Consider the following 13,657-nt stretch of genomic DNA (forward strand, 5'->3'; position numbering starts at 1 on the left):
TGTGTGCTGTATGTATGATATACTGTAAAAAACATTGTAATAAAGATATGTATATACTGTGAAGGGGATCATTCAATAGTATATAATCCTTGAACTCCCAGAGCTTATAATCTTTAATTGAGAGATACAACAATAGTTAAGAAGTCATTACTCAGTATAGTGATAAGTGATCGTCTGGGTGTTATAGGAACATCTAAGAGGAATTTATAAGTCCTAAATTTTGGAATTGAAAAAGAATTAAGAACCAGCCAGGGTGAAAAGGATCACAGAAGATAAAGAAACTACAGCTGTCTTGGGGAAGAAGGGGTGCTCAGAAAAACATTTCAGAGGGTATGGTCTTTATGCTATTTCTCCTGGTCAAATTAAGGGACAGACAGGTACTTGATCATATGAGGAGAAGGAAGGACGTGAACACTAGAATTGTCAGTCTCTTCAACTAGCAGCTTCACTTTAAAGAGTTGCAGGTGCTGATCCACAAAAGGCCAGACCTTTCTATTGCCATTGGACAAAAATGGAACAGTGATACTCAGAGCACCTCAGTCACTCAATATTCTCCCCTAAAAGCCCCTTAAAATGGCAATGGGGAAGGAAAATGATCCTAACCCATTCTCAACAAATAGGAAATTGCTTTTTTTAAGTTTTGATTTGAAAGACACACACACCCCTATCCCATAGGGTACACCCCACACTATTCAATTTATCTGTGTCAGAAACTCCAAGGGCTGAATTGATTGTGCTGTAAATTGAACCTCAGGTTCCATTCTGAGCACTTGGAACGTGACACTCCATCCACTAAGCCCTCCTGCTTGGGTTGTTTTTATGATTCTAATGTGTTGAAATATTTCTGCAGCTCTGGTGCTGTCTCTGCCTGGGCCAGGAAATGCAGTTTTGATCAAATCTTATAATAATATGGGGAGATGTTGAAGATTAATGCCTATTGATAATCCAAACTGCCAGAAAGCGAGATACAGAGGAAAATTTAATAACCTGAAAAATGGTTGCAAAAGAGCATGGCTTTATTTTCAGCTGTCTTTTTCATGTACTTGTTTCCAACCCAGGGTGAGTTTTGACGAGGGCCACTCCTGGGACAAGTATGGTTTCACTTCACTTCCTCTCTTTGTCGATGGGGCTCTGGTGGAGGCAGGAGTGGAGAGCCACGTCATGACGTGAGTACTTGTTTTGCTGTGGTAGAAGGGAGACTTCCACAGAAGCCTTGGATTTTTCCTGCGAAGCTTACACAGAAGTGTTCCGATCTCTGAGTGAACATTTGCATTTCCTCATCTATAAAATGGAAAGTTTATGCTTCTGCTAAACCAACTCACAAAGTTACTGTCAGGATTAGATAGAATACACCCTTAGTTCAACAATTAAAGTTTCTAATGGAATTTAAAGACTTATGACAAATTTCTATTTGTCCAAAACCCAAGTAAATGGAAGACTTGAGCCATTAGAAGTGTTTTCTCTCTTTCCAAAGCAGCCCATTAAGAGGCAAGGGGTAGAAATGAAGGGAGTCAAATAGCCAACATCCTGAAATAAGGGAAGTTTTAAGAGAAATTCCTGAAGTCTGTGTTACACACACATGCAAAGTTGTTCCGTTGGTGATTGATTTGCTGTGAGGTTTTTTTTTTTTGCCTTTCTTTCAAATGAGAATAGATTATTGAGCTATCCTTCTTAAAGCTGTAATAATCCCTGAAGCACTTCTGAATACTAAGGAAAGAATAATAATAATATTTTGATACCATTTTATAAAAAGGTATCAAATTTTAATCCCCTAAACATTCATCACCTGTAGGCTCAGCCATAGTGGCACACCAACCGCTTAAACCTGGGACAACTGGTTATATACCTGTAATTCTAGGTAGGGAGGCTGCAGCAGGAGGATCATGACAGCAAAAGCCTGTTAAGAATGCTTATCTCAGGCTGCCCTTCTCGTTCTCCCTCTTCCTCCTCCTCCCTTGATAACTAGTATTTATATATGCATGTGCATTTAGAGGAGAGTGGGGAATAACTGTAATCCTCCACCAGCCAGTTCTGTCTGCCACCTTCTAATTCCAACCACCTAGAGCACCTTATACCTTAATTCTTCACTAGATGGAATGGAGTGTATCTGTTGAACAAGATTCAAGAATATTTGTTGTATTGTGAGTTTGGCACAGAAGGGCTCATGGCCTGTGTGTCTGCTGGTTTGGGTGATGGGTGTGAGCTTCACACTCTGTGGGGCACTGTCCTTTTTAAAAAATTGTATGTGCAGAGATTTCTTTGCACTTTGGATCAGTCTTTTTCCCATACTGATGGACTTCGAAAGGGTACAAATATGGGGCTAAAAGACTAATTCTTAGGCTTTATCTTTATCCCAAAACAACACACACTCACAAAGTAAAAATATAAAAATATTATGGATGAAAGTTTGAGATAACCTTTTATAACTGCAGCCACACAGTAATCAAATGCTATAGTCTGGCCTCAGGCTTGACCACTTTGCCATGACCCCTTCCTCTTCTACCCTCAAATCCAGAGGGTGTACCAGCCCCTCCTGTGTACCTTCAGGGTGACAGAAAGAACCCAGCCATGGTGAAAAATGGTGATGGTACAGGAGTTGAGGAGGAAAACAAACTAAACATATGGACTAAGGCCTAATCTGAGGATTAGGACACCCAGAGCTAGGATTCTGTGCAGTCCTGTTGTGGTGGATCACCTGTGTGGTAGTTAGCCATTTACACCTCCACTGCTTTAGTTTTAAAACTGGGTCTACAGCTGCTTCCTTCTAAAATACTGAAGATCTGTCCCTTTGCACGGGAAAGTCAGCAGAAACGCTGCAAAAAAAAAAAAAAAAAAAGGGTCATTTATGGGCTCATGTCTACAGGATTCCTATAGAGCCTTAAGAAAGAATCAGCATGGACCAGCCCTATAGCAACCACGGTTTGAATACCAGCTCTGATGATTTGAAAAACACATTGGACACAGTGCATGCTTGCTGAAAGTACTGATGGGGAACAGGAATGGAGGAAAACGGATTGTGGCACAACTGCACCCATTGTGGGGTTGCTCACCCACTCACTCTCTCTCTCTCTCTGGCAAATGTACTCACCCTCCGGAAACAAAACAACAAAACAAAACAAAATAAAAACCAAAAAAACTATAGGATTTTCAGTGTCTTTGCTATTGAAAAATGTTTTTAATAGAAAATTTGGGAGACTCTGCAGAACATCTTTAAAGGCACTTGGAACAAGAGCCATAAAAATGATTTTAAATTTTCTTTCTAATTCTCTGAACTTTCCAAATTTCTACTGAAATTTCCCTTTTGTTTCCAAAGGTAGTAAAGTGTGTCTCTTAACAACTTGACACTTAGTTTTGGGCATCTACTCTGAATGAGGCACTGGGCTGGGGATCACAGCACTCTGTTGAAATTGAAAGACAGATGTCAAACACTAAGAGGAGCTGGTATTATCTATCCAAGGGGTACATTGGTGACTGGTGTCTTCCGATGCAAATTGTATGTTAGTAAGACTTTCTGGACAGTTCTTTTGTAAAATGTGAGCAAGAACTTTATGCAAAATTTGTCAGTCAGGAAGTAAGGTGGTAGTTTTATTTTGTTGACTGTCCTAAAATATCCTCCCAAAGAGAATTGCCTCAGCATCTAAATTTCTAATTAAAATTTCCATGAACCAAAAAAGGCTCTATTGTTAAGATGTCATATCACTTTATCGATTGATTGATTTTTGAGAGACTTTTGCTATAGGGGCATGCACATGCACTTGCTGGAGAGACAGAAAGTGAGAGATCACCCACTAGGGTGAATGGCCATGCCACAATTCCTTCTCCATTCTCCCCTCAAGATTTGGGGCATGCATACACACATACTCGGTGTGAGTTTCAACTGCTGGGTCTTGGACTTGAACCGCCATCAACCACATGGGAGTTCAGTGCCTTAATCACTGTGCTATCTGCTGGCCCCCACATCATTTATTGATGAAGAATTAACAGCACTATGGTCTAACATAACTGTACAAAACCATAGATAGTATTTAAGTACAGAATATTTTTAATGCCTATAGACTAAAGCTTCATCACTTGATGAATACATAGCAAGACCAGTATAAGTCCTAGAAGTTCAAAGGAAGTATTATAAATTTTCTTTCTTTCTATATATATAAATATATAGACATATATATATATATATTTATTTATTTTTCTATATATAAATATATAGAAAAAATATATTTATTTATTTATTTATTTATTGAGAGAGAGAGGTTTTTTTGCTATAGGGCCCATGTGTTTGCTGGAGAGACAGAAAGAGATAGAGATACAGAAAGTTAGAAATCACCCCCTGGGGAGATGGCCACACTGCAGTCCCTTCTCCTCCACTCTTCTCTTAGGACATTGGGCATGCACGCACATGCACCTGGCATGAGTTTTTAGCAGCCGGATCCAAGACTTGAACCACGGTGAGAGTCCAGTGACATAACTATTACACCATTTGCTGGTCCCATGAATTTTATTTCTAAAATATAAATGACTTGGTAAACATGTGTATTATAAATATAGGTGCAAGTATAAGTATATACAGGCATACATACATACAAATGTATATACATACATCTATATCTACGGATATTTATGGATGGATAGGTAGATAGATGATAGATAAATAGAGAGAGAGACAGCAGAGAGACACTGAGAAAGAAACCCTCATGATCCAGAGTCTTGGAAAGACCTTTATGAAGTAATAATAATAACAACAAATTTTTGGTGTTAACTGCTATATGTCAGATATTGCTCTGGATTATTAAATCTGAAAGAGCTTGTTGCCTTGAAGAGTTTGTATGCTACTATGTTAAATACATAAGGTACACAAATGATTCTGCCATATAACCCAGAATACTTTATCAAGATATTCAAAGTTGAGACCAGCAGTTGGCATAATGACTATGTTGTTGTACTCCCACGTAGTCGACCACAGTTCAAGTCCCAGTCCCAGTGGCTTAAACTCATGGTCGCCGCATGTGTCTGTGTGCCCAAGATCCTGAGAGAAGAATGGAGGAGAAGGGATTGTGGTGTGGTCATCCCCCCAGGGGTTGATTTCTCACTTTGTTTCTCTGTCTTTCTGGTGAGTGCACGCACCCTATAGCAAAAACCTCTAAAAATAAAACAAAACAAAACAAAACAAAAAAAACAGAAAAGATAATCAAAGTTTTCTTGTAAATTCTTAGAAGTGAATGGAATGCTAGGTATATCAACTTTTTTTTTTTTTCCTGAGACGTATTGTCTATAAGTTAACTTCTCCAGACTATTCCCATTCTTCACTTAATCTAGGGTATTTAGATAGACAGAAAGCTTCCAGTTTTCTAAGACTTACTCTAATGGAACCATCAGAGTGCTTACTGTTGAGTTCTAAATTCTATAAGGCAAAATATATATGTTCAAGAAGTTTGCGCAACCTACTTTCTGGGTAAATTCAAACTCTAGATAATGCTGCTCATCCTATTCAAATGTGAGGTGGCTCTAGAACCTTGGTTTTAAAGTTAGTCATTCTCTTTTTGTACTACAGAGACTAAATAGTCTTTTTTTAGGTTTTTATCTCCTCATTTTATAACCACCTTTATTCTGTATTTTCTTGTGAGTCTCGTTGAGATCCATTGCATGCCTCTGCTGGGCATTTCTTTGAACAAGCCCACATGTACACCCATCTCTACATGACCTGATATTTCTTAGCAAGTTTAAGGCTACAGTTTAATTTCTGTGTTCATCTAATCTTAAATAGTAATATTTTTTTTTGCTTCACGTGGAGTTTAGCTAGTCACATGGATGTGAGAGAGACTGACCTCAGGGTCAAACCATTTACTGAAAAGATGAGATAGTGCTTCTATTTTCCTTTCCTACACATGAGCTTGGCAAAGCTTCTGCACCTCTTCTATCTTCCTTCTTGAGATACTTTAAAGAATATATCATAATTCCTTTCTTCTATAGGATCTGAGGGAGAAGTTATTAACATGTATAAACACATATAAACAATGCAGGCTACCTGCTTTTAACATTTTGCTAGATTCAGATTTTCTCTTGTGTAAAAACAATACAGATTTTTTTGGGACTCTTCAGACAGTCAGAGAGCAGTCCCTAGAAGGGTTACAAAGAGGTGATTTCTGTTTCCATTCTCAATATGGAAAGGACTTAAAAACCAAGTGACCTACTAAGACTTACCAGTTTTTTTCCTTGTAAAGTGGCAGTGGCAAGGAGTGAAGCAAGAGTTCGGTAAAACTATTGCATCATTGAGGAATTCATGATGCATTTTTACATAGAAAACATAGAAAAATGCATCATGAGTTTCCCGGTGACTTAATAGATATTCCTTAATATATATTCTGAGGACAGAGATTTCACTGGGGGTCAAGAATTCTTAGCCTTTCCACACAGTTGAAAACTTCATGAAATAGGCCATTTGAGATCTGTAAACTTTCGGGAACCAGCAGTTAGCGTAATGGCTATGTCGCTGGACTCCCTCGTAGTCAACTGTGGTTTGTGTCCCGGACCTGGTGGCTTAAAACTCACGCCAGGCTCGTGTGCATGCGTGCCCAAAATCCCGAGAGCAGAATGGAGGAGAAGGGATTGTGGCGTGACCATCCCCCATGGGGGTTGATTTCTCGCTTTTTGTCTCTGTCTCTCTCTGTCTGTTTGGCGTGTGCACGTGCCCTATAGCGAAAATCTCTCCAAAAAAAAAAAAAAAGAGATCTGTCAACTCTCTGCTAACCCTGACTGTTTAGCTCTCTGTGGTCAGGGAGAAAGAAAGGCAATACTAAGGTTTTACTGCCATATCTTGTCACCTCAATTTGGAGAATGTATATATTTAAAACACTTAATGAGCTTCTTTTTTTATGTCTTTTTTTTTAAATAAGCTTCTAATGTACATTGGACCATATTAGATCTTGGAGGTATTATAAAGGTAAATTAAGGAGATGTCTAGTGGGGAAAAGTGGGGATACACCAATCATGAAGGAACCCTAGTAATATAAACAGGAAATGAACAGAGGGAAGTGAAGATTTTGCCAATACAATAGAGAACGATCGAGTGGGTGTGGCAGGATCAGTAGCAGTTCACTAGTAGAGCAGTGAGTAATATGGAATGGAATATAAGCTCTAAGGAAGCAGAGATTTTTGTCAGTTTTCTTTACTAATATAAACTCTGTCTATAAGGGGAGAAGGATGGTTGGCAATTGTAAGGACTCGGTAATTATTTGTTAAATTAATGAATGATTTCGAGGCAAAAGAAAAACCACAAAGACAAGAGTCATGAAAAAGCATGACTGGATGTTAAGGAGACAAGATTCTGAAGGGTTTGGGGTCAAGTTTAGGAATACAGCCTGGATCCAGAGTGATGTTTTTGAAATTCAAAAGCTGATCAAATCACTTTCATTCTCAAAACCAGCGGGGACTTTCCACTACCTTCAGGATAGAGTACAAACACATCGAGTAGCCAAGTGTCTATGTCCCTCCAGTCTGAGACCTTGTCTTTGGCCCCCTTCTCTAATGCACTGTTGCCTTCCTGCCTCAGGGTCCTTGTCTGTTTATCTGTCTGGACTCTACTTCCCATCTGACTTGTACAACCAAACTTCTAAGTGCCTTTCAACATCAGTTCATATAACTGACCTTTAGCCCGCTATTTCAGGTTGACCCTATATACGTTTTCCATCACACTTTAGATGATTAATATAAGTGAAAATAGCATTAGTTGTTTAATATTATCCTTTATCCATTCTTAAAACAGACAACTACACATACATAAGTTGAAGTTGCCATAAGGGAGGCTGTTTATATATCTTATTTTTTGAGGGTCATATATATTTACCAAGCTTGTGCTAACATGAGAGAATTCACAATATAGATGTATTGAATGAGTGAATGATTGGATAAGTGAATAAGTGAGTGAATCAAATGAATCCCAAGAGTCTTACCTTTGTTATGATCATTATGAATTTTCTGGCTCATGATTCCAGAAAGGAATAAGTATAGATCCTTAGTGATTCTTAAGTGCTTTGATCAGAATCCAGTAGTGGCACATTATGGGAGCCAAGAGACAGAAATCACAGTAGACTAAGTCTCTGTGCGGAGTGTGCCTGGTGGTTGTGAAGCATGGGGTATAATGACATGGGGCCCCAAACAAAAACTGTGGAATGAAGACTCTACTGGGAATGATGTCTGATTTCCTCCATCTTCCATAAGAAATTACCCACCTTCCACTTTTCCCAGAGGCCAGAACTCAAAAAGAATGGAGGCTTCTGGACTAGCAGGTGGTGTAATGTTCACATCGCTGGACTCCCACGTAGTCGACTGGAGTTCAAGTCCCAACCCTGACGGCTTAAAACTCATGCTGGGTGTGTGTGTGTACATGCCTTAAATCCTGATAATGGAGGAGAAGGGATTGCAATGTGGCTATTCCCCCTGGAGGATGATTTTTGCTTTCTGTATCTCTGACGAGCACATGTGCCTTATAGCAAAAATCTCTCATAAACAAAAGACTTACTCTGTGTGTGTGTGTGTGTGTGTGTGTGCATGCCCAAAATCCCTAAAGGAGAATGGAGGAGAAGGGACTGTGGTGTGGTCATCCCCATGGGAGGTGATTTCTTGGTTTCTGTCTCTCTATCTCTCCAGCAAAACTCTCTAAAAAGAAAAAAAAAAAAAAAGAAAAAGAAAAAGATTAGAGCCTTCTAACACTTCAGCTTTTGCAGGGGAATTTATGTGAGAGTGACAGTCCCCAGCGTGGAGGCCAAGATTTGCTTACTTTTATTGCTCTTTTTTCCTACTGTCTTTTCAAATGTTATTATTCAACATTTCCCCAGTAACCCTGACAGGAACCATCTAGTCCAGCCTAATTCACAGTGAGATGTGACCATTCTTATTACTTAAGACTGAACACAGAACTGAATGATTGACAAGCAGGAGGGCCTGTTGAGGTCTCAGGCAGTGGCTCTCCACCTGATGAGATGACCATGGCTGTCTCTTTGGTCCAGTATTTCTTGAAAGATTGTTAGACTCCAGATTAGTACTTTAAGGAGAGCTTTTTTCTTAGCTCAGATGTGGAATCAGTTGGGAAAACACTGCTTTCCTGAATCCTCAAAGCGACATTTGAAATTCTTTCCTGATAGGAACTGTTTAAAGCAATTGGCAAGGACTTAGCTGACCTGTAACAGGAGCATGGAAGAACCTGGCAGCTTTCCAGAAAAATAAAATAGTAAATCCAGGAAGGGAGAGACACAACTTGCCTAAAAGACACTGGATACTTCTCATCAGTAATAAACAGGAAAAAAAAAAATGTAAAGAGAATTCAGTCCGGTCTGGAGGAATCCTAGCAAAGATCTTACAGCCAACTTGTGTCTATTCATCCCTTTCTCTGTTCCAAGGATGACATTAAGCACTTCCTCAAATCTTATTTCATGGAACTCTCTCAACAACTTTAGAAGAGAGATGGGATTTTCATCATTGGGCGGATGAAGTGTTGAAGTTTGGAAAAATGAAGTGTTCAGCTCATATTTTCGGGAGACAAAATAAGAGCAAGGAAAGTGAATTTCAAACTCTGAGCTTAGAGCTAAAATTGGAGGAAAAGTACTAGAATCTCTAAGGATTTTTTTCAGTGAAGGACCACCAAGGGATGAGGGGGAAGAGTGGCAGGATATTAGTTATTCACGTAACAGTGAGGAGTGCACACTGTGCTGCTGTCACCAAGTAACAGCAGAGCAATTCCTGAATTTTAATTGAAAAACTGTTTGGGAAAAAATATGATAAATACATGAAAGAATGAATCAACAATTAAGTAGGAAGGTATGGGATGAATTGTATTTGCCATTGATGATTAAAGAAGTGGTTGAAGACAGAGTAGCTACAGAAAACTTCATGTTTATACAGAGAAGAGGGCATTCTATGTGGGCACAGTGGTGTGAGCAGATATGGAGTGGTAGGAATACCCCTGGCCTATGCAGAGGAGAGGGAGAGGTGAAAAGAAACGAGAGGTGCCTTCAACATCTTGACTGGGGCCGAGTGCCTTGCACAGTCACTTTATAAATCCAGTTCTAATTGGCACAAGTCTCGGATCCACTGTTTTAGCAGCAGAACTAATAGCCAAATTGAAGGAGAGAGAGAACATTTTGCTCAGAAAATTATATGAACCCTAAAGCTGCAGAAGTTTCTTTTTAAAAAGTGAAAGCGTTATTTCTGCTTAAGAGACTGTGACCACATGCTTAGCAGGGACATTCTTTTAAATACAGTCTTAGCACAATGCAGAGGCCCAGCCCTGAGCTTAAATGCATTGTTTAGCCTCTAGGAACTGCATCCGATAAAGTCACTGGAAATGAACCAGAGCTGCTTCCATTGATCTGTTTTTCAATTCCCTGTTTGCTAGACGAGCCTGCTTTTACTTTGCCCGAAGTAAGTCATTCGAGTAATCATCAAATCCAGTGGAACTCCCAAGTCATCCCCTCCCGAGGTGGCTGATTCATAACCTTTAGCTTGTCACCAGGCTTGCATCAGTTGAGAGGTGCACTCTTGTCTGCACCAAGGGGTGCAAAAGCAGAAGGCATACCTGCTGAGGGACTTTTGGATGATACTAGGGTGCACTGAGACCTCCAACAGCCTGGAGAAAAAAGACATGTTTATTTATTTTAAAAGTTTCTTTCTTGCATGAGAAAGGGGGAGAGAAAGAGAAGTACCCTTGACAGAGTCTTGTACGCTATGATCCTTTTCCCAGCCTCCCACAAAGCCAGTATCAGAGCTGCCTACGTGCACCTAGTGTTTCAGGTCAATGTGGATCTGAACCTGGGCCTCTCAAAAGGCTCCAGAATTGTGCAGCAGTGCCCATCTCCTGCACAACTGTGCCTATGCCAAAAAACACTTTAGCAACAGATTGCTGTGTGAGCTCAGAAAGGGGGAATGGTATGATGGCTGAGAGCCTGGTCCACTCCTGAGAGACAGTGCTCGCCTTGCCATTTATCATCCCTGTGATGTTAGACTGCTGCCCAGTTCTGGTTTCCTCACCTGAATGTGAGGATTAAGTGAAATAACCTTCATCAAGGGACACTGTAGATGTTTGTCATCTCCAGGGACAATAATCAAGAACTAAGCCACCATCAGGGAAGAATTTTGGCCAACTAGAGCAGGGGTCCACACATTTTTTTTTTTTCTATGGAAGGCCACAGAATAAAGATCTTGGGCTCTGCTGCCCATTGGCTTTCTGTTGCAACTCCCCAACTTTGTGTGTGAATGGAGATAAATGACCATCATTGTGTTCCAATAAAGTCTTGTTTATGGACACCTAAGTTGGAATTTTGTATAATTTTCATGTCGTAAAATACAAATTCTTCATTTGAGTTTTCCTCTCCCACCCCAACCATTTATGATGTAAAAATAGTTCTTAGCTTGTGAGTCACCCACAACAGATAGTGGGCCAGATTTGGCATATGCTTGTAATTTTTCTCTGAACAAGAGTGCAGGGCTTAAGCCATTGTGGTTTTGGTACAAATTCCATTAATACCATTTGAGATTTGAAAGATTTCATTGTTGTTGTTATTGCTTATTTCTTCAGAGAAAGAGGTATTCCTAAGAGGGTTTTCATGCCACAACCTACCCCAGTCTCAGCCAGCCTGTGTGTATAGGGAGCTTCGGCATGCAAATCAGGACCTTTCCATGTTTGCATTATCACTACACCACCACCTGGCCCCTATTCATAAGAATATAGGCAATGTTACTTTATGTGTTTTTAAGATGTATGATATAAATAGTGATTTTATTCTTCTACATGATTCTTTCATTCTATATTTTCTATCTTAGCTCATATCCATTTGGTCCGGACAGTTTTAATGCTAGATGACATTCTGTCATAATATGAATTTATTTATCCACTCTCCTATCAAAGGGATATTTTGGTTGTTTTTAGATTTGCACTCTTTATAAACAGTGCATGCTCATCTTTGGCCATGCCTCTAGATACATGCCTGGATAATTTCTCTGACTTACATCCATAAAAGTGGAATTGTTGGGTCATGATGAATTGGCATTATCACCAATAATGTGTTGTCATTATGCACTAAAAGTGCGATGAACACTTATTGCATTGTTTTCTAATTGTTTGACATATTGGTCATCTCTGCAGTTAGTGCCTTTTTTTGTTCTGTAAGATTTAGGAAGTTTGCAACTGTCTTATTCATCATCCCCCCAGAGCACCAAACATAATTGTGTCTGTGTATAATTGGTGCTAAGAAGATATATAGTAAGCAAATAACACTATTGGACTGGACTTAAAACCAATTCAGAGCAGTCAACTCACTTTATACTTCTTTTGATTCTTTTTATTTCTTGGTCCAGGATTTAATACAAAGTAGGAGACTGATAAATATAATGGTATTTTAGGAAAACAAGGTGTTACTCTTTTTTCTCTTCCCTTTTTATTTCTATATCTTTCCTCTTTTTTTTTTTTTTTTTGAGAGGTTTTTGCTATAGGGTGCATGTGCTTGCCAGAAAGACAGAGAGAGACAGAGAGACAGAAAGTGAGTAATCACCCCCTGCCCCAGCGGGATGGTCACACTGCAATCCCTTCTCTATTCTCCTCCCGGGATCTTGGGCATGCACTCACACGTGCCTGGCGTGGGTTTAAGCCACCGCTTCTGGGACTCGAACTGTGATCGACTACATGGGAGTCCAGCAACATAGCCATTACTCCAACTGCTGGTCCCCTTTCCTCCTCTATTAAATTCTATCTTGAACACCCATCTTCCCTTTCTTGTTCCCATCTCTTAGGTTCTCCTTTATCACTCAATTTCTGTCTCATCTTTTACACGCAGACCACATTTTCTGACCCACTCTTATGGACTTTAAACTTTCAAACCTGTTAAAGGAGCTTAGTTAGTTTTTTTTGTTTTTTTTTTTTTTTTTTTGAGAGGTTTTTGCTATAGGGCACGTGCGCTCACCAGACAGACAGAGAGAGACAGAGAGACAGAAAGCAGGAAATCACCCCCCAGGAGTGATGGCCACGCCACAATCCCTTCTCCTCCATTCTCCTCTCGGGATCTTGGGCACGCACGCACACGCGCCCGGCGTGAGTTTAAGCCACTGGGTCCGGGATGCGAACCGCGGTCGACTACATGGGAGTCCAGCGACATAGCCATTACGCTAACTGCTGGTCCCAAGGAGCTTAGTTAGTTTTGAGAGGAGAATCAAAATTGTTTGTACATAGAGTGATTTCTTTAAATTCATTAAAAAAATCAACTTTTTTTTTCTTTTGCCTTGTCAGTTCCAATGCTTTTTAGTCTCTTTGTCAACCTTCCTCCACCCTCCTCTTTTCTATGTGTTTATTTTCAAGTCTCTTAATCCCTGCCTCTTTCCACCATCTCACCAATCATTGTACATTGTATTGTGTAGCTAACACTGGCTTTGCTTTCAATGTTCTTGCTGTTGATCCCCTGCCTGTTTCTAGTAAGGTCTAGTTCATATGTCGTTTCCACTCAGTGCAATTCCCCCTGTAGCCAATGACCTCCTTTACCACTAATCCCATCTACACCCTAATGGGAAAGCAATCAGGTGGCATGGATGCACACTAATAGCCAAGTATGTGGCCTGAATATCCGGAGACCAATGACTGCTGTCCACTGATGGCTGGCATACTCAGAACACTCTT

The 13,657-nt window shown here is 39.9% G+C and overlaps 1 protein-coding gene across 1 annotated transcript in view; it reads left to right on the plus strand.

Moving 5' to 3' along the window:
- Nucleotides 1-13,657, plus strand: part of SORCS3 (sortilin related VPS10 domain containing receptor 3) — a 589,937-nt gene that overhangs the window by 493,435 nt on the left and 82,845 nt on the right. The window contains exon 17 of the mRNA XM_006166440.1: nt 1,059-1,166. Within this exon, the coding sequence (XP_006166502.1) occupies nt 1,059-1,166 (108 nt within the window). The remainder of the gene's footprint in view (nt 1-1,058; nt 1,167-13,657) is intronic.

Source organism: Tupaia chinensis, unplaced genomic scaffold (assembly GCF_000334495.1).
Source record: "Tupaia chinensis unplaced genomic scaffold, TupChi_1.0 Scaffold144255_1, whole genome shotgun sequence".
NCBI lineage: Eukaryota > Metazoa > Chordata > Mammalia > Scandentia > Tupaiidae > Tupaia > Tupaia belangeri.